The sequence below is a fragment of the Strigops habroptila genome, chromosome 16, assembly GCF_004027225.2.
Source record: "Strigops habroptila isolate Jane chromosome 16, bStrHab1.2.pri, whole genome shotgun sequence".
Classification (NCBI taxonomy): domain Eukaryota; kingdom Metazoa; phylum Chordata; class Aves; order Psittaciformes; family Psittacidae; genus Strigops; species Strigops habroptila.
In genome coordinates, this window is record NC_044292.2 from 2,898,728 (window position 1) to 2,924,076 (window position 25,349).

General features: G+C 52.7%; 1 protein-coding gene across 4 annotated transcripts in view; it reads left to right on the forward strand.

The window, feature by feature from the left end:
* Positions 1–25,349, forward strand: part of EPHB2 (EPH receptor B2) — a 142,049-nt gene that overhangs the window by 28,821 nt on the left and 87,879 nt on the right. For all 4 annotated transcript variants that reach the window (XM_030507713.1, XM_030507714.1, XM_030507715.1 and 1 more), the window contains exons 2-3: positions 10,706–10,770; positions 14,723–15,407. In XM_030507713.1, the coding sequence (XP_030363573.1) occupies positions 10,706–10,770; positions 14,723–15,407 (750 nt within the window). The remainder of the gene's footprint in view (positions 1–10,705; positions 10,771–14,722; positions 15,408–25,349) is intronic.

Genomic DNA, 25,349 nt, shown 5'->3' on the forward strand with positions numbered 1-25,349 from the left:
GGAAGGGGGAGTTGGAACTGGATGAGCTTCCCACCCAAACCATTCCATGGTTCTATGAGGGAACACATCCCTAGCCCCGGGTAGGGCCACCAGCAAGCAGGAGCCTTGAAGCATCCACCAGGGGAACATCCCCTTGGTTCAGCCTGCTGCCTGCAGAGGTTGTATGAACGTGTAATGAGTTACTTGGGCATGAAAGAGGAAGCCTTCTCCGTGGTGAGCTATTGAAGATGGGGTTTTCCCAATGAAGGAAACATTTACAGCTTTCTAAAAATACCTAGCGCCAGCAGTGCTGGCTCCGCTGTGGCTTTATCTGCGGCAGGGGGCCCGGAGGGAATGCAGGGTTTGTGTTCCTGGCGTGTCTGTGAGCAAACCCCCAGAGATAACGCGGGGATGATGGTGGAGAGATGCTCTGGCCTTGGGAGGGGCTAGAAGGAAGCCAAGCTCCTTGTAGGGATTTTGGGATTTCCTGTGTCTGTCCCGGGGAGAGGCTTCTTGTGGCTGGGAGCCTGATCCAAAGCCCCACCATGGCCACAGCCATCCCAGGGCACAGAGCATCTCTTTGTGGCTTGGCTGGCCTTGTGGTTCCTCCCGAGCCGTTCCTGCTTGCTGCCAGCCAGCAGCATGTTTACATGTAAGAACAGTGGCAAGCAGGAATGACAGAGCCAGGCGTGCGTGGTGGAGAGCATCCTCACCCAGCTCCATGTGCTCGGTGGTGGGGGCTGTGAAAGGGCGTCTGGGGCTCTGCATGGCAGCACCAATACTGCTGGATGAGTGGAAGCATCCACAGCACCAGGTTTTGGGTGCTGGAGTGCATTCACCCCCCAAGTTGGGGTGCGTGATGCTCATTGCTTGTTGGGGGATACCCTGTGCAGCAGTGTCAGCCTGTCCCTGTGCTGTCACCTCCCTGCAGCTGTCCCAGCTCTGACCTGAACTGCTGGCCAGAGCCAGGCACGCTCGGAGCTGTGGGGCTGCAGCAGGGGCTGGCCCAGGCTGGGGGAGTGCACAGTGTACCCCTTCAGCCCCAGGCAGCAGCTTTGGGCATCCCTTTGCTCTGGGATGCTTTACAAAGACCCAGTCACTGAAGAAGTTAGCCAGGGTAATTGGCCAGGCTTGCTTGGTTGCACCAGGGGCTTGTCCTGGTCTTTAATTCTCCTTTGCTGAACGCTGGCGCTGCCTCCCCTTGCCCACACCATGCTGGTGGCTTTGTGTGGCCCTGCCTTTATGAGCTAGGCAGGGGACTGTGTGGCACGGCTGCACATCACTGTGTGATGGTGGGGCTTCTGCTGGAGCTTTGGCTGTGTTCGGAGATAATATCTTTCCCCTGTAAATGCTATTACCCTGTATATGTTCGGGCAGGAGGGAGAGGGGGGTCACCATCTGTGTTTTCCAATAAAAGCAAATTAAAATTGAAGCCCATTAAGGATAGCTCAATTGGGATGCTGAGCAGGGCTCTGGAGCCTGCTGGGAACAAGTTGCTTGCAGCCCATGCCACCATGCAGGGTGACAAAACCTCATTTAGTGCCAGCAGTGCTGGGAAGTGGGACGAGGGCTTGCTGCACACGCTGGCTCTGCTCTGGGTGCGGGTGGCCCAAGGGGAAGGGGAGGCAGAGCTGCCCAAAATCCAGCCTCATGTCATTCCTGCTGGTACCCTCAATGCTCATTGCATCGGATAAAGGGCAGAGGTTAGTAAGGTAAAGGGGTGGATATTGTGTGAGAACTGAGCATGTGCTCCTTACCCCGTAATGCTCTGCAGCCTCCAGGCTTCCTGCTGCATCCCAGATCTCCTGAGGTTGCCTTGCCCCTGTGCTCAGGGATGCGGGGGAGTGGGTCTGGGGACACAGCATGCTGTGAATGGGGCACAGGAGAGTGGGTCTGGGCTATCGAGGGAGATGAGGTGGTGTGGCACTGCACCCTGGGCATTGCACCTTGTACAAGTTGTCCCCAGGGCATGATGGTGGGAGCAGGTTAGTAAGCTGCAGCCAGGAGCTGTACATGGCATCCTCTGCTGCATGCCAATGGTGGTGGTTCCGTGCCTGGGCTCTAGCAGTGTCAGCTGTGTGTCCACCCCTGTGTCAGCCCATACGGTGGCTGTGCCACACTGACAGCTGGACCAGGGCAGCATGTGGTGAAGGCTGCTGGCTCCTCCAGGCTGGAGCATCTGCAGAAGGAGCTCATGGGCATGGTTCCCAACATCCTGGAACACCTCTGTGGCTCCCAGACACAGAGAGAGGGACCAGGAGGCTGTCAGGAGGGACATGGCCCCGCTTCATCCTCTTGGGACGTGGCTTGGTGGGAATTTAGTCTTTGCGGGGCCTGTCTGAAAGGGCTGGATGTGGGTGAGGACAACACTTGCTTAACCCTGGGATTCCCTCCCGCATGGCGTCTTGCAACGATGGGGTCGGTGCCACTGCAGGGATCGAGTCATTAGCACTGACAGTAGCAATGGCTGTTAAATGTCTGCATCTGTGTCTTCTCTGTGTGGCTACCGCATTCCCGGCAGCAGCAGGAGGGCCCCTGCTCGCTGGCATTTAGCATCTGCATTGTGTCTTCCAGCAGCCTGCCCTTGGCTGAACTTGGACCACCTACAAGTCCCGGCTCCTTTTGGGACAGATGCTGCCAGCAAGGACTGCGGGTCCCTGGTGCTGCTGGAGCAGCTTTCTGGGGTCTCTGGTGGGGTTATTGTGTTTCTGCTGACCTCTGGGGCAGACGGTGTCAGGAAACTGGGGACAGAAAGGATGCATCTGCCGTGATAACCGGGGCAGTGTGGCAGCCGGATGGAGCGTGGTCATTCCTTGCATCCAGCTAAACTGCTGCTTCAGCAGAGATCCCAGCCTGACAGATCAGAAAATCTGAATTCTCAGCCCCTCTCATCTGAGAGCTGGAGCTGGGCCGTACTCCCGCTGGGCAGATGAGAGGGGCAATCCTTACCTTTTGTTTGCCTGGCGGTGATGGTGTCTGGATGGGCTGATGTTCAGCTGGGAGCTTAGAAAGCAGGACACGTGCTTGGGTGACTTGCAGCACCCCTGGAGCTGTTGACTTTGGGCTTTCTTCTTGGTTCTGAGCTTTCCAGCAGTGGAACAACCATCACCGTGCAGGGCAGCGCCTGCAGCAGCCAACGGCATCAGAGGCGGGAGAAGATGGGCTGGGAAGAGGAGCTGGGAAGCTGCTCTTTGCAGCGTGCTGGGCCCCAGCTCCTGGCTCACGCAGTGGTTTGCTGCATGCCCAATGGCCAGGAGCAGCTCTACTCCAAACCCTGCTTTCTGTATTTCCCAGTCTAGCAAGGGCTGGGAGCCAAAGGCCTCAGTGGTTCCCCTTTCTGCACAGCAGCATCAGCCCCGGGTTTGCTCCCGTGAGGACAGTGATGTGGGTGGTCAGACGAGGTGTGGGGGATCAGGGGAAGTGAAGGGAAGGATGTAGGTGGGAATGGGGAAAGCAGAGTCCAGCTCACGGCAGCATCCGCCAGCAAGGTGGAGAAAAAGACGGGGAGTTTCCAGGGGGGCTGCTGAACTGCTGTGCAAAGCGCAGGGGATGTCCCTTTCTTTGACACCAGTCCTGTCTGAGTGTCACAGGCAGCTGAGCATCACCCAGTCGATGGGTGAAGGTGTCCCAGCAGGCATTTCTGAGCCCCCAGCTCCCAGCACCATCCCCTATTCCCCTGCTGGCTCTATGAGTCTCACAGGGCTGGCAGGCAGGTTTGGGGAGTGATGTTCTGGTGAGATGAGGGGCCAGGAAGGCTCTGTGGCTCCACAGAAATTGTGACATCTTTCCTTTGCCAACACTGTGTGATATCTCTGAGGTCAGGCCTCCTCACTCTGTGCCTTGTGAGCTCCAGGACTACCATCAGCCTCGGGGTCTGCCTGGCAGGTCAGATGGAGATGATTTTTCTTACATCTCTGAGTCTGGCTGGACCTAATGTTTTATGGAAGGGCCTTGAAAGACCAGGTGCCTGTCTGCTGAGTCCGCAGCACCGGCAACACCAGCAAGACCTGATACAGCTGCCCTTGGTGTGGCCTTTGGGGCTCTGGTTGCAGGGCAGGATACTGGCGGTCCCCATCCCAGCTCTGTCAACTACCTCTTCTCGCTCCCTATCAATCACTCTCCCTCTTGGAGTTTAAGTGGATCCCTGAGTGAAGTATCCAAAATATCCTGTAGCCGCCGGCTCACAATGCAGCATGCTGTTCCCGCGCCAGTGGATTGGCCGGGGGGGGGGATTGGGTTTCAGTTTGTTCCGCTGGCCATCAGCCAGGCAAAGCAAAGCTCGGAGCTGCAGGGAAGGGCCACTGGGTTTGCTCAGCCCCTCTCTGCTCTTGCTGGCAAAAATATTATAACAAGGCTCCAGTAAAGCACAAGAGGCAGAGAAGGGCTTTTCAACTTGTGGAAGGGTAAATAGATCTGTGGCAGGGGCTCCTCAGGGCGGGGGACAGACGGGTTTCTCATTAGCTGTCCCACCTGCATGGGGATGCGGTGGCTGTGCCTGAGGCCAGGCTGGAATCATGGTTTCAGGAGCATGTCTGCCTGCATGAAGGAGTTTGTGTGGATCCCAGTCCTGCTGGGCTCCGGCACTGAGCCACCCTGCAGCATCCCAACACAAAAGGAATGTGGAGCTGTTGGAGCGAGTCCAGAGGAGGCCACGGAGATGCTGCGAGGGCTGGAGCAGCTCTGCTCTGGAGCCAGGCTGAGAGAGCTGGGCTGGGGCAGCCTGGAGAAGAGAAGGCTCCTGAAGGGGAGACCTTAGAGCAGCTCCAGTGCCTAAAGGGGCTCCAGGAAACCTGGAGAGGGGCTTTGGACAAGGGCCTGTAGGGACAGGACAAGGGGAATGGCTTTAACCTGTCAGAGGGGAGATTGAGATGAGCTCTTGGGCAGTAGTTCTTCTCTGTGAGGGTGCTGAGGCGCTGGCACAGGGTGCCCAGAGAAGCTGTGGCTGCCCCATCCCTGGCAGTGTTCAAGGCCAGGTTGGACACAGGGGCTTGGAGCAACCTGCTCTAGTGGAAGGTGTCCCTGCCCGTGGCAGGTGTTGGAACTGGATGAGCTTTAAGATCCCTTCCAACACAAACCGGTCTGGGATTGTATGTTTCTGTGATCCAGCCTGGACTGATCTGATGAGGTGCATTAGGTGGGCTGCCAGGTCACATCTGGGAGTTGGTGACAAGGCGCAGTGTCCCCTCTGTGTCTGCTTTGGGATGGCTTTGCTCCCAGCCCATCAGAGGTCTGGGCAACTTCTTGTATGCTTTGAATGTCCAGCACTGGACACAGCTGATGCGATCCTGGGTCAACTGAGAAGCCCGTTCGCTGTGTTAATATTATACCAGGATTAAAATGCTGGCACGTTTCCTATCCTGAGGGAGGAGCTGGCCTGTGAAGTGAAAGGAGAAGGGAAAAAGTTATGGGTGGAAAAATGAGGGTGGAGGCTCCAGCTATCTGTGGGGCTATTTATTTGTCCAGCTGTTTCTTTATCTGGATGAGTTTGCAGCCTGTGAATGTGAAGGATTTGCCAGGACTTCTGAGAAACCCGGGGCCAGATGCGCTAAATTGGTCTAAATTGGCAGAACTCCATGGAAGTTATTTTTCCGGACACAGAGAAGCGTGTCTGCAACGTGCACAGCTCTTCTGTTAATCCGTTGCCCATCCAGCCTCTCTGCCACTGTTCCTTGGTGCTGTCACTCCATCCCCAGTCCTGGCCATGCCATGCTGGTGTCTCCAGTAACTGCCGGCACCTAGTGTGATCCCAGTCTTGCCCTCCGCTCCCAGGTCTGCCTGCCAGTTTCAGTCCTGACCTGGCCAGATGGGAAAAACTCGCGCAGCAGCATCTCACTTGTGGCTGAGCAGCGTAGGAGCTGCTCACCCCCACCCAGGTCATTGGCATAGCAGTTCATCAGCTTGATGGTGTCTCAGCGTGGCTGTTGAGCATCTGGAGGTGGTGGTTTGGTGGTGAGGACGCATCTTTAGATGCAGAGTGCTAGAGCCAGAGCCCTGGCATGCCCTCATGGCAAGCAGCAGTGCCGGCGACGGGCCACAGCGCTGGCAGAAAGTTGCTTATTGAAAGCATCTTCAAAGTGAAAAGGACAGGCACTTATCTCCTAACTGCCCCGTGGGGAGCAGCGCGGTTTCTGGTGGGAAGCGGGCCAAGGTTGCGTCTGCTGGTTTTGAGCAGCTGCAGATTTATTTATAATGTCGTGGGTAGCATGTGAATCTGCAGATAAACACGCAGGAGGGAAGAACACAAACAACAATATTGAGAAAATGCTGCTCTGGAGAGAGCATTGCACTGAGCTGCAGCTATTGCGAGGCACAGAGATGGGCCAGGGCGAGACACACCCCCACCAACACACTCCCATGCGAGTTTGCTCCGTGTCCTCACCATCACTGCTGACGCGTTGCTCTGTCCTAGATGCCAGGGGGGTCTTTATGGGGTACTGGGGCACCAGCCCCTCACCCAAACCGGTGGGATGGCACCGTGAAAGCATTGGCTGTGGCAGTGAGTGAAGCTGCCCAGTTTGCTGGTTGAAGCAGGTACCTTCTCTCCACGGTTGGCCTGGCACTAACAGTTGGGCTTGGGGTTGCACATCCAGAAATTGGTCCTGTCGGGTGCCTGGAGCAGGATATGAGCATGGGGCAGCCTGCAGGTAGGATCCAGAGACCTGCTGGGTGAGATACGGGCCAGCACAGTTCATTATGGGTGCAGAGGTTGCAAGGGACTCCTGTGGGTGGGATGGGCTGTTGTGGCAGAAAGGTGGGTTCCCATTCCTTGGCATGTATTGCACCTTGTGTGGGGCTGGTATCTGCTGCAGAACTCTGCACGATTGATGTCTTGGTGACTGGAGTCACCCATGCACTCGGAGGTCTCCATGAATATCTCCTCGGTTATCTTACCTTGATAGCCAGAAGGAACCAAGGCAACCTCCTGCCCAGTGGATGCTCCAGGAACGCATGCAGCTTCTCCAGCTCCTGGCACACCTGGGATGGGGAAGGGTGCAAACAGTGCAAGATCTGCCTCTCTTGGCAATTACCCTTCTACCTCTCTAGGCAATTTTGCACTAGTAAAATTGAATCTTGTTTTCCGCATGTCTAACTGGGTTCAGCTCCCAGGCAAAGCTGTAGCCGCAATTTCCCTCATGGGCTATAGGGAACTCTGCTGCTATTTTCTCCCGGTGTAGATCCTTGCAGACCACAATCAATCATCTTGCTCCTCTTTGATGAGCTTTTGCAGTCCCCTCCACCCCATCAATCTGAAGGAGGAATAGACCCCAGGGGAATCTCAGACTCTCTTGTGTGGCTGAGGTGGGTGGTAAGGCCTTGTCTTACCTTTTTAAACCTTCCTGGTTTATCGGTTGCGAGTTCAGACTCTGTGCCAGCACTTCCATGATGGGATGTCAGAGCAGGGCTTGGCTGTGTCTTCATGGGGCCTTCCTCCCACTACTACATCTTGCTGTGAAGATCTGAGTGGGTCTGAGCCTGGGAGAGAGGCAGAGAGAAGCCCCTGCAGACGAGGGGTGTGGTAGTTCATTGAACATCACTCCTGATTTTGTTTGCTGGAGAGATGAATTAATGTGCTTCTTTTGTGTGGAAATAAGAAACTTCTCAGGGATGAGACGGTGATCTTCCCTGGAGGACCATGTGGTCTCCTTCACCTTAGGTGGAGGGTGAGAGTGCTCTTGGCCAGATATATGGGCAAGATGACTGTATGGCAGGCATTGCTTGGGCAATAAGGTGTTTTGAAGTCAACCGTCAATGGATGGAGCAAATCCACCATCACCATTGAAATCTGTCCTGGATTTGCATTCACTTTTGCAGTCAGTGCTCCTGCTGACCAGGTTCACTCTGATTCTTGGGGACCACTTGTTGACAGTTTTCTGTAATTCACACAATACTGCTAAGCTCTAGCATGTAACTGGTCCCCAAAAGGACTTTAGCCAGGGCAGCAATTTGGTAGGAAAGCTATGCAAAATGGGGCATGTTGGGATGTTACAGCTGTGTGCAGTGGGGACCACAGTCTTGGCATCCACCCTGCACAAAGAAGGTTGATAAACAGGAACCTCAAAGAAAGGAACTTGTTTCAGGGTGGAAGAGTAAGGAAGCTCAGATAATGTAGTTGTCTTGGAGATGACATTTTGCCACCCTTAAGCACCGCAAGAGGGAAAGGAGGCTTTGGATTGGAGAGTCTTTATACAAGTAAAAGGAAATCTAATAGCTGGCAGCTGAACAGTGTAAATTCAGAGTAAAATTAATGGAAGATACTTTTTTTTTTTTTTTTCCTAATGAGGAAATAATTGACCATTGGAAAAACCTGCACGTTTCTACTCCTCCTTGTCCTGTGTCAAAACAAGATGGCCCTGGGCCAGCTGGGGTAGATGCAGAGCTGCAAGGAAATGTGCAGGTTTTCAGCTGAGGTTAAAAGGCAATGGCTGTGGTCAGAGTGCTCTGCAGTAATGCACCAGGCACATTCGAGTTTTCATTAAATAACAGGCTTTTAAAAATGCAAAATGCTTCAAAATATGATTTTTATTTTGGGAATTACTTATACTGTTTGAGAGTATATCTTGTTTTACATTATAGTCACTGCTGTTAATATATTTACTATGCACCACTGTCACTGATAGTTAAAGTAACAAATTTAAGGGTTTTCTTTTTAAATTAATGCAGCTTCTAGCTAGCACTGGGTGAAAAATATTGTTTTCCTTTCAGATCAAAGTGCCACTGGTGTTTTAATGAAAAAGCCAGATCCCCTGATAAAATAAACACTATTATCAAACTATATAAACAAATATTCAGTTTAGAAAGAAATTTCGTAAATCTGTATGACAACATTTCTGGCCTAGCTGTTTTCCAGAACTCTTCCTAGTGGGAAAATTTGAAAAGAACTATTTTTGCTTTTTACTCTTGGAATAAAACCAAATTTTGAAATCCTGGTTTCCTGTGAACTGGAAACCTCTGGCTCTAACCAGGAGTAACGAACAACCCACAGTCTGAAAATGATCTACTGCCAGAAGTAGGTGCAAGGAGTATATCTGTGCCGAGGCACTTTTTGGCTGACCGATGGGAAAAGGGGAGTTCACATGCGCCGCTGGGCAGGGTGAGAGCTCAGTTCTGCATCCAGGCTTGTTCCCTAAAGGATGGGTCTGCTCAAGGCTGAGCTTTGCTTTGTTTTTGTTCAACATAGTGAAAGTGGAGGAGGTGGAGCTGCTTTTGAGGGGTTTGTGCCAGTGCGCTTGGGTTTTGGTGGTGAGGAGCAGCAACAGGACACAGTTATAGCCAGTAACTCTCCATCCATGTGTGGCCATGGGAAGTAGCACCATTTGCTGCATTATAGGATGGTGGATAGAGATCTCTACTATATTGGGGTTGATCCCTCTCTGTGAGCTGATGGGGAGGTGTGCATGTCTTGTGCATAAAATACTTTTTCTTGAGATCCCAAGTGCTGGATTGTTTCCCTGCCTGTCCTGCATTGACTGGGAGGGCAGGGAGAGTGAAGCCCCAAGCTGAGTTTTGTATTTGTCTTGCTTGTGTGTGTGATGGATGCTTCCCCGCATCCCTGCAACTGTAATTGGCATCCTGAGTGCATGTTCTGAAATCAGAGGCACGTTCACGTTCTCCCTACAGAGCAGAGGAGTAGAATTTCTTCTGTGGGCATCACCTTGGTCTCAGCCACAGAATCACTGGTTGTATGCTGTCCTCCACGGTCTGTCCCACAAGCATCACACTTTTCCCATGCCCAGCTTTGGTGTGATGAAACCTTTGGGTGTGATTTCTAAACTCCATTTCCTAAACACCGGAATATTATCCTGTTTTCTTAAAATGTCAGCACCAGGCGTAGTGCAGAAAGATCCCTGTGTTGCAGCAAGTGTGCAGCCGCAGACCTGGAGGATGGACAGTCACCCAGATTATGGTAAACCACTCATGGAAGTGTCTGTCCAATGTATTTCTGATGGAGCCATCTGACCCATTCCCATGCTGGATGGGAAAAACTTACACAGGTTAGCCCAAGTATTGGGGTGCCATAACCCGAGCATCCTTTCTCATGCCATCAGTGTCGTTAGGCCGACCTATAGCTATTTGGGATGAGAAGGACTTCAATATGGGAAGCATGACAAGCTATGGAAAGGACAAGGAATCTTTGCTGTATGTGTGGCTCAGGGAGGCTTCTCCTCTGTGGTATTGGCAGCAGCATCACCTGACCTCTTTCAGCCGAAATCACCTGGAAAACCAGGTTTAGCATTGATTTAAATTTTTAGTACTTTTAAGTCCTAAAAGTACTGTTCCTTCCCATGTGCTACAGCATCACCAAGGATTCTGCCTACCATGCAGAAAAAAACATCCCACTTTTGCAACAGAAACTGGAAAGGGGATGGAAGGAACTGGCTCAGGCTGGGCTTCTTGTCTGCAGCAGCAGAGCTGCTCTGGGGCTGTACTACCCTGCTTCTGGATTTTGAGGAGCAAAGTCCACCTGGGCTGGAGGGTGGAAGGGCACATGCTGCCATGCACTGCAAGAGACGGGGGCCAGGGAGAAATGGGCAATGGATGAGGAAGCAGACGGGTGGAGAGACCAATTCTTTGCCCCTCCACATCTAGGGACTAGCCAGAAGGTACAGCGCAGGCTGGGCTCCATGGCTGCAGTCCTGGGCTGGCTCCTCTTCACTTTTTTCCCCTTCTCCTGCCTCAGGCCTTCACCAGCCAGTCCCTGACTCCTTATCTCACCTTCCTCCTGCAGAGACGCTGATGGACTCCACAACAGCAACGGCAGAGCTGGGCTGGACGGTGCATCCTCCATCAGGGGTGAGTTATCCTGTTGCATTATGGTGACCTGGAGCCTGATCTAGGGTCTCCTGCTGCCCATGAATGTAGGTGGCTTGGCTCGACAAAAGTCAGCCACTGAAGCAAAGTGCCTTGACCATGTGAAAAGGTCAAGTGGGAAAAGCACAAGAGGGGGTGGGTGACAGTTGAGGTTCTCTAGAAGGTGACACTTCCAAAAAATACCCCAGTGCTGGAGAAGTGTAATTCTCACCTTACAGCATCAGGCCAACGTGGTGTTGGAGGAATCATACTCTCTCTATAAAACTGGCCTGCAGCCACTTAAAAATCAGGGAGGGGAGAAATTAAATGCTGAGGCCACTGTCATTTGTCCCCAGTATCTTACTTGTTATCCCATTGCCTGTCACTTGGAAAGAAAAGTACGGGGGCATTGGGCTGCAAGGTTGCACCCACAGCAGCCATTTGATATGTCCTGAAATGGCTGTCCAGCATTCCTGGCTTCTTATGGAGGGACATTAGCTGGCTCAGCAGCGACTGTCTCTCTGCTTTGCTGGTGCAAAGAGTTCCCCAAGCCATATCCCAAGACCACCCAGAACAAGCTTCTTTAAAGAAGAGCTTGAAGAAGGCAGGGCATCTCTGCACCCTTCTGCTCATGACACAAAGCTGGAGCAGCCTCAGTCACCTCCATGACCTACAGGGTTTGCGTGGGGCATCAAGGTGCTTCAGAGCATCGTGCCCAGCTCTGGCTGCAGCGGCCAGCAGCAGCGTGGAGCCTCGGTGCTCGACACCCCCAGGCTTGGGTGGCCCAATCCAGCTTGGCGAAAGCCTGGAGATGCTCCCCATCCCCTTGTGCAGAGATGGTAGCTCAGGCTCCATTCTGCCCTCCACTCACCCTCCGCAGGGACTGGATGAAGATGTTTTGTGGGCCTCACCCTGAGGATGACAGCAAGCCCCCTCCCCAGGCCAACTTGGCAGAAGAAAAGAAACAGCCAAGAAAAGCCTCTGCTGGGGAGATTAAACGCAGCTCCCAAGCAGCCCTGCCATGCTGGGGCGCAAGCGCTGCCGGCACCGGTCACCATCACCATGAGAAAGCCCCGCGCCTGCCTGCGAGCCTGGCGCCTCACCAGCGCTGGCCCGGCCGCCAAAGGGGGATGATGGGCGCACAATAGGCAGGAGCAGAGGTCAAGTCTTTTTCTCTCCTCGCCCAGCCTTTCTTGTTTGCGGTGTTTCCATATGTAAAGCACGCCTTGCTCCCGCTCCCCGGCCCTGCGGTAATGAGGCCGGGGCCTGCTGGAAGCCGTCTCCCCGTATTATTGTGCTGCCTCCTTCTTTTGAGCTCCCAGCATGTTAATTAGAGAGCGAGGAGAAAGGGAGAGGCTTCTAATTAAGCATCAAGGAAGTGCAGGGGCTGGTGTATGGGGGTGACTTTCTCTCTCAGCTTGAGAGCCCCATGCTCACAGCTGCAAGGATGTGGGAGGATGCTGGGTGTCTTGATCCTTGCCTCCGGGGTGCTCCCACGTCCCTGTCCCCGTCAGGATGTGGATGCCCATCCAGAAACAGCCCTGGTGTTGCTGGTGAGATGGCCTCCCATTGCGGGGAGGATGTGGCATGCCCTGTGCTGTGCACAGTGTGGGTGCTGATGCTGCAGTGCCTTCACAGCTTCTCCCAGGGTGGCCTTATGCCCACTGACAGGACAGAGTAGGGCATCCTGCCCATGGGTGACTGGCAAGGTTGGTGCAGCCAGCATCACGTGGGAGACAAAATCTGCTACCCATTTACTGCCTCATTGCTGATTATTAAAGGTCCAAAAGCCCAACGAGTTGTTTTTTTCCTGACTGTGGAGCTCTCCTGTTGCTTGTAGGTGTTCCCATGCCTACCTCCACCATCTGCTGTTCATCCCCTAGCTGTAGAGACTCTCCTTCCACCATGTGCTGCTCCTGCCTGGCCAGGGCTGAGCTCTTCAGACTCATGTCCTGAGCCCTTCCTGGGGGCCCTGCAGGTGTGGATGTGGCAGTACTAGGCATCTCCAGGTCTTGGTGGCTGACGTGCTGTTTCAGAGTGGGTGTCAGGAGTGGTCCAGGTGATGGAGGGCCATATCGGAGGCAGGGCAGAGGAAGGAACTGCTTCCCTGTGTCTTGCCCTTGATTCCTTCACCTGCTCCCAGCCAGTGCCTAAAAAAAGGGGAGATCCTGCAATTTTCCACTACCACACCAAATTTATTTCTGGAAAAGAAAGCAAATGTTCCCCCTGTGTTTTGCAAGGATGCTCTCCTCCTCCCCCAGCGATGGCAGCAGATTTCCAGTCACTGCCAATCAGAAGTGGTTGGAGCTGTTTGGGAATCTTCCTTGACAGCCTTCTGTTGAGCTGTTAGCCTTGATGTGCGAGGAGCAATATGTCTCCCATCCCGTGAGCCTCCCTCTACAGTCCTGGGTGCCCTTGTGAGGCTGTTTACAGGCTGAGGGCTGGGGGTGCTCTGCTCCTCACAGTTTCTGTGCTGAACTCGGTCCTGGCACTGGTGCTGGATCTGGGCTGTAGGGCCACCTTGCCCTGGGTGTCATGATCCTGCATCCAGGGCAGGGTTGTGCTCAGAGTTTCACGTCTGTGGGAAACAGCTCGGCTTCCACTTGAGCAGGTTTATGAACAAATTAATTGGAAGCTGTTCCAGCTGGCTGGGACTGCCACATGCTAGCTACACCCCAGTCCTACCACCAGCATCAGGAGGGTGCTGCTGGGGGGAACGGGCAGCACAGAGAGATGTTCTGCACTCCTGTAAGGTCTGGGCAGGGGGGATGCTCTGGTGAGCCAGGTCAGAGGTTCTTTATCTTTCCATCTGTGCTCACGACAGAGGAGTGGTGGCCTGTTACTGGCTGCAGCTCTGCCCTTGTCTGGTCGTCACCCATCCTGAAAGGTCCCCATCCTAAAAAGGATGGAGACAACAACAAGAGCTGAAGGATTTGGGAAAAAACAGCTTGGGGAAAGGGCAAGGAGCAGGACAGGGCCAGAAGGTATCACAGCAGCCCCAAACTTTTCAGAGACTGCTCCAGAGTTACCTGTTAGTCAGCTGTGGGGAGCTGGGCTGAGCTTCCTATGGGGAAATGTCAGCTCCAAGTGTCTTGCTGAGAAGAACGTCACTGTTGTGCCATTGCTCATAGGACATCCCATGGTTCCAGTTTAGGACAGCTGGGGTTGAGCACTGTGCAAACCTGCAGGAGGGACTCGAGAACATGTTAGCCTTTGAAGGGGCAAGGATAAGAGCTACCAGTGGGATCTAACTCAGCATCTCCCTTTGTGGGTACACAGTGGGGTCAGCTGGGCTCCCATAAACCTTCCCTCCTGCCTGTGGGGAGAGGCCACTGGCTACAGGCCCATCGCGCAGCCGGTCCTTGGGCTGAGAGGAGGTTTTATGGCTGCGTTACGAGCTCCAGGTCCTGTCTGCCACGTCTGTAACTGCAGCGGCACCAGTGGGAATACATCTGCTAAAGGCATTGTGTTCCTTTGCTGCGACGCTCTGCTGCACAGTGCAGCCCACGGGCAGGAGCCCCTGCTAAAGACATTACTGCTTGCAGAGATGGTGCATGGCCCTGCCGTGCTCTGCCACCCAGCAGAGGTGCTTTACCATAAATCCAGGCATGGAGCACGGTGCTGCTGGCAGCGAGATAGCCCCCAGCTCTGCAGAGGGCTTGGGCCACCTTGTTCCCACAGAGTGGAGCCTGCCCGATATGCAGTGAGGGTGAAACCCTGCCAGAGCAGTATGGAGGCATGTAGGTACAGACTGCTTGCAGGGTGGTGCTGGAGCAGTGCTGGGTGAGGTGCTGGGCACTGATGGGGCTGCCTCTGTGATGGGGTGGGCACAGTGTGGGGCAGCTGGCAGTGGCAGAGCCTGCCCGCTTGGCACATGGTGGGGTTGGGAAGAGGTGAGGCGAATTGGGAACAAGAGTTTGGTGCAAGCCCTTGACTTCCTGTGTCCTGTCTGCAGTGGGAAGAGGTGAGCGGGTATGACGAGAACATGAACACAATTCGCACCTACCAGGTGTGCAACGTCTTTGAATCCAGCCAAAACAACTGGCTCCGTACCAAGTACATCCGGAGGCGAGGAGCGCACCGCATCCACGTGGAGATGAAATTTTCTGTTCGGGACTGCAGCAGCATCCCTAATGTCCCAGGCTCCTGTAAGGAGACTTTTAACCTCTACTATTTTGAGTCGGACTTTGACTCAGCCACCAAGACTTTTCCTAACTGGATGGAGAATCCTTGGATGAAAGTGGACACAATTGCTGCTGACGAGAGCTTCTCACAGGTGGACCTAGGTGGACGGGTGATGAAGATTAACACCGAGGTGCGCAGTTTTGGGCCTGTCTCCAAGAATGGTTTCTACCTGGCCTTCCAGGACTACGGGGGCTGCATGTCCTTGATTGCCGTCCGTGTCTTCTACCGCAAGTGTCCTCGTGTGATCCAGAATGGGGCCATCTTCCAGGAAACCCTCTCAGGAGCAGAGAGCACCTCGCTGGTGGCAGCCCGGGGGACGTGCATTGCCAATGCAGAGGAGGTGGATGTGCCCATCAAGCTGTACTGCAACGGGGATGGCGAGTGGCTGGTGCCCATCGGCCGCTGCATGTGCCGGGCAGGCTACGAGTCAGTGGAAAATGGGACTGTCTGCAGAGGTAACTGCTGGCTTCGGTGTTGCACTGAGCAACACCTTGGGGCTGGTGGCTGTGCCCATGGGGCAGTCGGGATTTGCAGCAGGGATGTGCATGAACTGCCTGGGAGCAACCTCCTTTGGCAGGGGTGGGAGAGGAGCGTGTGTATGGACACTGACTCCTCCAGCTCCTCAGTTTGTGCCGTGGGCCCATCCATCCATTGCGGAGGCTCTGTGTTAACCTTTGGGTCCTCAGAGCCAGTGGGTCCAGAGCGCTCTCCAGGTCTTGGAAGGACACACGTGTGTGTAGCTGAGGTGTGTGCCACTAATCTGCAGTCACCTCTCAGAATACTTCGTCTGTTTTCACTTGTTTGTGCCCTGGGCATTGGCATGACCTGAAACACTTCTGGGATGAGGGGAGCAGGAGTGCAGGCAGCCAAAGGTGATGTCCTGGGAGGGAGCAAGTGGTCTCCAGCATCTTTTGCATGGTGAGGTGCAAATGGCCCAGGGTGGGACATGATCACAGACTGTTCATGGGCACACTCAGTGGTGCCCAGGTGAAGAGGTGAGCTCCTGCAGCAGTTGGAGGCCTCCTGCCCTGTAGATGTTCTCCTGCCATCTACAGAGATGCTCAAAGCAGACTCTGGGAGTGCCTGCTCAGCTCAGCTGAGTACTCTGGAGCCAGTGTGGTTCCGGGTAAGCGAGAGGTTCTGCATCACCCTTCCCGAAAGCATCATGTCCACACTCATCTTTCTGTTCCTCCCATGTCACATGTGGGCTCAGGGAGGTTTAGAAAGGAGCTGCTGGGGCTGTCAGGGAGAGAGGGGGACCTGAGAGCTGCATGTTTAGTGGGCACATGCTGCTGTACCATGCACAGAGCAAACCAGAGCGTTTGGCAAATGGCTGAATATCAAAATCCCATTACAGTTTTGATAGCATCAGCACACTCTGAGCAGAGCTGGGGTTTCTCTGAGATCAATTATAGATATGTCAGTGGGCACTGCAGAGTGCAAGGAAGGAGCTGCATCTGTTCTCTTCGTGCTGTGGGGAAGGGGTGGCTGGGTCGCACCAAGCAGGCATGGGGAAGGTGCTCATGGAGGGGGACTGACAGTCTCTGGCCGTTCTCAGTTGGGACTGTAGGTTGGGTTGTCCCCTTAGAGAGGGCACCACGTCTCCTGCTGGTGGCTGGGCTGCTCATGCATCAAGCTACAGCTCCTGGTGTGCTGTGGGTGTCATTTGATGTTCGTGATTTGAGCTGCTCCTCGCTGGGCCACTGAGCATCTCTTCCCACCAAGCTCAGGGTGATCATGTCCTCCAGCTGTAGCAGGGATGGGGTGGGGATGGGGACAGTAAGGAGGTACTGCTGCAGCGCAGTGTGGAAAGGGAGCCTGGCTAATCCCAGCCTTGAAGGGAAGATGGGTGTTTTACAATACGCAATTGAGCATTCATAGCAACACCAGAAAGCCAAAATGATTCATGTCAGCTTTTCCATCTCAGCTAACTTTTTTTCCCTGTGCGTACCCAGCCCTGCACTTTGCTCTGATGCAGCTTTGGTCTCCTGAGACTCCCTGGTCCCACTGCCAGCACAGACAAGGGGTGATCCTTTCGGATGCCCTGTAGCTCCCAGGTCTCCTAATGCACGCTGTGGCCTGGCAGAGTGGGCAGGAGCCAGGGGCCGCGGTGGAGGGAGCAGGCAGGAGGGAGAGGCTGGGTCTCCTCTTTGCCTGGCAGCAGCAGGATTTTGGGAGGTCCAGTACCTTGGCAGCTGTTTCTCCAGCCGGTGCTGGCGTGCGCCGGCCCCGCGCTCCCCAACAGCATCAATCATGTGGTGGCCGGCAGCCTGATGTCTCTGTGGGGCATCTGGCTCTGGGGCTGCCTCTCCGCTTCCCCTTCCCTTTCCTCTTCCCCTTCCGCATCTCCCTTTCCCTTTTCCCCCTTTCCCCTTCTTCTTCCTCTTGCCCTTCCCCTTCTCCCTTTCCCTTTTCCCCCTTTCCCCTTTCCCCTTCTCCTTCCTCTTGCCCTTCCCCCTTCCCTTTTCCCTTCCCTTTCTTCTTCCCTCCTGCATGGGGCTGGATGGGACCCCAGGGTTGCACCAGACTGGGACACATTCTCTTCTTTCCTCCAGAAGAAGAGTGAGGACTGGGAGGAGAGTGCCATGGAGTTGGCAGGGCAGCCATAGCACCCCCATCCTCTCCCAGCACCCCCAGCGAGCCCCACAGAGGACTGGGAAAGGGGCTGGTCACCACAGCTCGGTCAGGCAGAAGAAGGGCTCTCCTCCCCAGCTCAACTCAGGAAGGACCTGCGGGATGCATCCCTGCCCACCTCCCGTTGTGTCCTTGCCCCTGGTCCCTGCAGAGGTAGGGTACGAGCCGCCTGCTTTGGGGGACTCACTTGTACATGTAGCTGGCAGGTTTTCTCATGTTTCAAGGGGTGGGAGGGAATCTGGGCCCCTGTCCAGAAGCAAAACAAAAGCAAATCTGAGCTGGCTTTCGGGGCGAAGTGCTCTCACACGGCTCGGTTGCCCAAACAGGACGTGGTGGGGAGCGTGGGGGACATGGCTCACTGGTCCTGCCCTGCCAATGGGTCCTGGTGGAAAAGGGCATCCCAAGCAATGGACAGTCCCCTGGTGCAGCTGCATGGTGCTGAAAGGAGTTGCTCATTTTCTCCACTGGGCTTTCCATCTGGCTAAAGCAGTGCAGGCCTGCTCGCAGCAGTGCACACAAGGGATATTTATGGAGGAAGTTCATGCGTCTAACAGCTTAAGCTCTCCTAAGCTTGCAGCCCCAGCACAAAAGGATTTGGGAGCAGTTAACAATTCTGTGTGGTTAAGAGATTTTCATTTCACTGGGCCTTGCTGGCCGATCCCGCAGGGCCCTGGCTGCTCTCTCCTCTTCGCTCTGCTCCTCCACTCGCTTCCCGGCTCCTTCCCACTGCACTGGCGAGGGGCTCCCCACGCTGCCTCCCCCAGCCCAGCCGCGTCCTCCCCACTTCACCTTCTCCTGTTCCCTGCCTGCATCTTTTTTCTCCATCTCCCTGTTCTTTGTCTGCTGCCTCCCCCCTCTCCCCCGCCTGTCCCTCCCATGCAGCATATTAAGCGCATTTCTCTCTCTGCCTCCCTTATTCATTGGCTCCCCTCTGCAACAGCGGAGGCAGAGCTATTGTGCTGCCTGCTCTCCCCGTTTGGGCTGCATGGTAGAGAACACTGCCTGCGAGGGTCTCTGCTTGCTCAGGGATGGCAGTCCCTGGCTGCTGGTCCTAGCTATTGAACCCTGTATCCATCTCCAGTTCCTCCCCATCTTTGAAGGACATGGAATCATCATAGAAATCCCAGACTGGTTTGGGTTGGAATGTACCTTAAAGCTCTTCCAGCTCCAACCCCCTGCCATGGGCAGGGACACCTTCCACTAGAGCAGGTTGCTCCAAGCCCCTGTGTCCAACCTGGCCTTGAACACTGCCAGGGATGGGGCAGCCACAGCTTCTCTGGGCACCCTGTGCCAGCGCCTCAGCACCCTCACAGGGAAGAGCTTCTGCCTCAGAGCTCATCTCAGTCTCCCCTCTGGCAGGTTAAAGCCATTCCCCTTGTCCTGTCCCTACAGGCCCTTGTCAAAAGTCCGTCTCCAGCTTTCTTGTTGGCCCCTTTAGGTATTGGAAAGCTGTTATAAGGTCTCCCTGGAGCCCAAGTCCAGCTCTAAAGGGAGAAGCGTGACCTCTGGGGTTGTTGCTGTAGTAGGCTGGTACCTGGGTCTCCTTGTCTGGGACTGCATCGGTCTGGGTGGCAGGTTTTGGCAGGGCTGTGCCCTTGCAGACGTGTGTCCTACAGGTAGGCTCCATGATGGACTTCCTTGCCTGTGCTTGTGTGTAATTTAGAGGTCCGGCACAGCAGATCCGCCACCACCCCCTTGTGTGCTGGGAATTTGGGTGCTGAAGGAGTGATGTGCATGTCACATATGCTGAGGACCCAGAAGTGTGGAAAGCAGAGAGGGTGTGTGCCAGCTGTAGTGTGCTTGGGTTTTGGAGGGGGCAAGTATACGCTAAGGGCTTGGAGGGATGTGCAGGTTTCTGATGTGCTGGGGAAGGGTATGTCCTAGCTGTCTTACAGTCACGTCCCATAAGTACATGATGTTTTGGAGATAAAAGGCTATTTATGGCTCCATGCCTGCTTCAGGTCTGGGCCATTACTGGTAATGCTGGACCCAGCCAATAAATTGTAAGGTCCTAGGGATAATTAGGTTCTTACAGGAAGCATTCCTGCTTGAGCTGGAGCAGATACAGCCAGTCGTGATGTAAATGTTTGCAGAGATGGAGAACTGCCCGTTAAACACTTGCACCAGTGGTTTCTGCCTTTTCTCCCTGGCTGTGCCTGGCACTCGGGCCTCAGACCTTGGTGAACTCTGTGCATCCCCGCACCTCTGCTTTTTGTGAGTCTCTAAGAGTAATTCATGGTCTCTGGTGATATGATAAGATTTTCAGCCAGTGTTTTTGGCTCTTCCCAGCCCTTGGCACTGCTTTAGCCTTTCCATTGGTAGATCCACCATCCCATGTGCAGGATGCATGTACGTAGTGACAACCTATGTGCCAGGGTGATGCTGAGATTTCCCTTTTCCTACATCCCCTCTTTGCTTTAACTCTTTCGGCAATGGCATCTCTCTGGGTGCTTTTGAAGAGCCTGCATCCCTGTCCCTGGAGGTGTGATCTGACATGTGTTTGTACTGAAATGCATGTTCTTTGCTTGTGCCCAGCTCACTGAGGCATCCGGATTGCTGTGTATCTTCTTCAGTATTTACCACACTACAACTTCCATGTCATCAGCTAACTTTATTGGGAATGCTTTGGGCTTTCTCCTGGGTCACTGATAAAAATGTTAAATAGCCCAGAGGCATGAACCATATCTGTTGGCTCTAGTAGAAACAGACCTGCTCTCTGCACATTCCCTGTTTAGATCTCAGACCATAGCAGTATCCGCTTGCCAAGTTTTAATGCATTGAATATGTCCCGCAGTGTCAGTGGACTTACTAATTTCTGAGTCAAAATATCATGTGTTACCAAGGGAAATGCTCTGCAGAAGTTTGGGTGTGTTGCATTAACGCTGTTAAACTCTCCCAGCCAATCTTGTAATTGCATCAAAAAACCATACAAGACGAATTTGCCTTAATCTCTTTTCCATAAGTGTACGTAGGTTGGCACTACTATTACTACCTTCCTTTCATCCTTTGCTGGCCAAATCCTGTAGCTGGCACATCCTTATCTGACTGGTACTGACGCTGCAGTGGCACTCCTAAAATAGCCAAGACTGCCTCATTTAACAAAGAGCTTTTTCCTACAGCTCTGAAACATCCTGCTACTTGACGGTGTGTGGAAAGTGAACGTTAACTGTCCACTGGTTCATCAGCCATCTCTTTAAAAACTCATAGGTAGATGCTATCCTGACACACTGATTTAACAATGTTTAACTTTAGTAGCTGCTATTTAACATCTTGAGTTACTGCTGGAATGGAAAGTATTTCACCATCATCCTATAAGATGATTACATCACCTGGCTTCTTCCCAAGTACAAAACAGGAATTTGTCTGCCTTTTCTATAGGGTTGTTGACAATTTGAATGCTCCCAGCCGGCTGTGGCTCTGTGTCATTGTGGATACTGCACTTCGGGCTTCTCCCTCTCCGTCTGGGAAGCAAGAATAAAGCATCTTTCTTTCTGTTGCTTTGATTCTTCTCCCTCCTGCTTCTTGCTGACCTCTCCATGTTGTGAATCCAATTAGGGCTGTGGTGGGGATTGCAGCTGCTCAGTATTAACCACTCCTAGCCTGCTTGGTGCTCTATGGAGTTGGAGGAGATGCCAGCTTGTCCTCTGTACACTGCTGGGTGGTGTTTGGGCTTCTGGAGGTTGGAGTAGGACCAGGGAAAGCCTTGCGGATCAAGGGAGTGTCGGGCAGGGGAGTTGGGGCATTCATTTCTGGGTGGTTTGAAGCCGTGAAGAGATGCTGACCTCGCAAGGAAGGTCACAGGTGGTCCAGGAATGGGGCAAAAAATGTGCTGCTGGAAGAGAGAAATGGACAACTCACCTCAGAATAGGAAATGCTGCTTCTGAGGGACAAGATCTTCATGGCCAAAAGCAGGCAAAGGCAATGAGAACTGCTTTCTCATTTTGCTTTTCAAGACAAGGGATGGGCTTAGACCTTCCACAAAAGTGTTTTCTCTATAGAGAAAGTGGTGAGATGAGGTTTTACAGGACATGAGTGTGATTTTTGAACAGCAGAGCACTGCCAGCCCTGTTTTGAAGACATAGGAAAGACCCCAGCAGGATGCAGAAGATAACCCAAGAGCAGCCCACTAGAAGCACGGAGGAGAACAGCATATTCTCATTTGTTGCTATAGGCAGGTCATGAGTCTGGGTGTTGGAGGAAGGGATGGAGATCTCAGGTCCAGCAAAATCCGTTGGGAGTTTCTTGATGGAAATGATGGCCATTCACAGGATTTCTGAGAGGGACATGGTGGAGGTTTGCATTGCCACTATCTGCCACAGCTGGTTCTTCCCAGTCCCTTTGAATGAGCCCCTTCTTCATCCTGCTCATGATCTCCCACCGTAGAGTTTTGGGGAAGGTCTCTGCTCCCCATTCTGCTTGGGCACTGCTTGGTCCCCCCATCCTTCTCCCCAGGCACTTTGTGGTGCTTGGATCAGCGGGAAGAAGGATGGAGGGCAGTGAGAGCAGACCTGGAGGGTCTCCACCAGAGAAAGAGTGATGTCCTTTCTGACCCTCCACATGTAAATACTGTGTCCTGAGTGCAGGGATGGGAGCCCCCTGGTAACACGGGTGCTTTCAAGGAGCTGACATCTGTACTGATAAAAAATTCTCCTCCAGACTTATTTTTACAGAAGAAACAGCATTTTGGATCAAACACCACATTCCTGATCTTGCTACACCCATGTGAGTGGGGAATAGAGGCTCTGGCAGCATCCCGTGCTGACACCAGTGGGAGAGCAGCATTTATTCCTGCTTTTCCACTCTCTCCATCATAGGCCTCCCTTTCCCCCTGCGTCAACCCCCCTCTTTTTCTGAGTGAAAGTGGTAAACATTAATAGGAACTGGAATGAATAGCTGGGATCCAGGCCCAGGCTTCCAGGATTTTAACTCATTATTGCCATAAAATGAAGGGAACGTGGTTTTTGTCATTAGTTTTTCCTTTGAATCAAAGCGCCTGGAGATCTGGGGGGCAAGGAGAGTTTTTCCCTGAATTCATCAGAGTGGTGAATCTTTATGGGGCAAGAGGAGAATATTCTTCATCATATGTAACATGAGAAAATTAGGAAAAATGCTGGTTTTGAGGTGGGGTTTTTTTTTTTCATTTGAGATTTTTCTGAGTTGGGCAAAGCGAAGAAGAGATTATTTTGCACATTTAGTTTTGGAAAATATCCTCAGACATTCTCTATGCTGATTTAAAGTTACTTGGATGTCAGATTATAACTCTCTAAGAGCACAGTTATTTTAGTGATACAAGGTAAAAATCTTACAGAAAATTTAGTTTAGAAGCCATGATTAGCTTAATTAGCTCCAGGGAAACTCTTTATTTTTCCCTATATGCCTTAGAAACATAGTATATCACTGGAAAGTGTACATAAATGTCCCCATAAAGGTTATGAAATTGAATCAAAGTGTTCATAGCTCACATGATGGCTGTGTTTACATAGAACAAACTTTAAACAATGATAAATTAGGTTTGGCCAAGGAAAATACACAATATTTTCACATTTTGAAGGAGACGTTAAGTTTGGTGGCACCAATCAGTGATACCCACTCCTTCCGTGGGTGGGTGTTACAGCTTAAACACTGTAAGGAAATAGTTGCATGAAGGATGCAGAGCAAAACCAGGCAGAAGTGCAGTGAGTGCTGTCTGGTGAGTCTGAGGTATCCCCTTGTCCCCTTCATTTCTTGGCATTTGGAGAAGTTGTATCTAAGAAAAGAAAATTAAAAAAAAACACAACAAAACCCAACCACAAAAAGCAAACAAACAAAAAACCCAAACCAAAAAACCAAAGAAAAACCCTCAAACCAAAAAATGTTGCCAGGTGCTATAAAAAGAAGAGACGCTAAAGAAGGGCCACAGCCTTGGCAGACTGTGGGACACGGCCAGCAGCTGGCTTAAGGCTGGGTGCAGAGGGCTGCCATGCTTTGGGTGGGCTGTGGCAGCACTAGAAATAGGTTCATAAGCAGAAGAGGCTCTGAACCAGCATCCTTAACTTCCTTCCTACCAGCCAGCTTCCGCAGGAGTCTTCTTCCAAGTGAGCAGCAGCCCCATGCCCACCTAGCTGAGAAGCCTGTGCTGGAGGACAGCGTCTGCCCAGGAAGTGGGGAAGCTGGTTGTAGTGCATGAGAAACTAGTAATTTGCAGATTGGCAAGTCTTACAGGCTGGAGAATGGGGAACAAGGTGTAGTGTGAGCAGGAGGTCACTAGGTCTTGGAAAGCACCCTGTTAAGGGGAGAAAAAGTCCTGCTGAGACCTGAAGCTACCAACTTGGTGCATTGCTACTCCCAGATCCTTCTCTTTGAAAGGCACCTGAAAGGGGAACCTGTGGAACATGGTGTATTCTGTGGGTAGGTGATTCTCGTGGAGCCTTTCTAGGTCTCTGAAGCAAGGTCTTCAAAGACAGAGAGCTCTTCTTCACTTCAGTGGGTTGAAATGACACCTGACAAGGTGTTGGCATCTTCCCGGAGTCCCTGGAGGTAAACTGGGGATATTGGCTTTGTTCCATGTGTCAGAAACTAGAGAGACCTTTCTAAAAACCTACCTATGTCATGGTTTCAGTTGGCCAACAGGGCTCTTGATGCTTGAGTGAACGGTTCTGTGCTCAAGCACATTCCTGTACCTGGGCTGGCTCACCCCTCCTCCGTGGGCTGTGGGTACTGCAGTGATGCTGCGGGGAGGTGGTGGGCATGCCTGGACCACGAGGTGAGGGTCCACAGGTTAGGTGGATAATGGCTAATGGGACAAATTCAGAATGCATTTTGAGGGAATATCTGGTTCTTCAGTAGTTGAGAGCTGACAGTTTTCAACAACGACAAGCTCCTACTTGCAGTGTCTTTTTGCGCTTTCAGACTGTTGTCACATTCGGAGCTCACAGAAGGCGTGTGTTCAAGAAGACAATTTTTAACTCCAAATCCAAAGCTAGCAATTTCCCTTCAAAACATCATGATCTCAGGAGAACCACAGTTGTTACATCTGCAGCTGTGACAGGAGACAGCAGCAGAGTGAACAATAAATGGACGCTGATAAAGGCTTTATTCATTTCAAACTATCAAAATGCTCAAACCCTCAAGATGAGTAAGAATTAAAGTGCAGCCTGAAGTGGGTCTCATAAAGTAAGAGTAATGTGGATGCTTTGCTCCAAATGGCATTTCTCCCAGCCTGGATGGCTTTTCAAAAGATTGCAGTGACTTCTGGAGCGGCTGTAGTAACAGATAATATTTGCCAAACAGCAAACAGCACACTCCATTAAATGCGCGCTCTCTGTCTTTTTATGGCATCAGCTCTCCAGGAGCTTTCTGCGGAGCCACGGGAAGGCTCTGTGCAGTGTCAGGGGCGTGCATGCTCTCAGACATCAGTGGGTGGCTTCCATCATGCTGTTCCACCTTTCTCCCTGCCCTTCAGGAGACCCATTCCTGACTACGGTGTCTGCATCCTCCCAGGGCAGGCAGAGCAAAGGGTTATGGGCCGGTGCCCCATGCAGCGGCCTGAAGTGCCTGCATGGGTGGAGCATCAAGGGATGGGCAGGATGTAGGATGTTGCTGGGCATCAGACCCTTGACTAGGGATTTCTAAGGTGCTGATCTCTCTCTGGAGGCATTTAAGTGGAAGCCAACTGTTTTTCATTACCCCTCCTCTGCCCCTTTCTCTCCCCTCCCTTTTGCCTTATCCTTCCAGTCTTGGGTGCCAGTGACAGTTCTCCAGATGTCCGTGTTACTTTCACCACA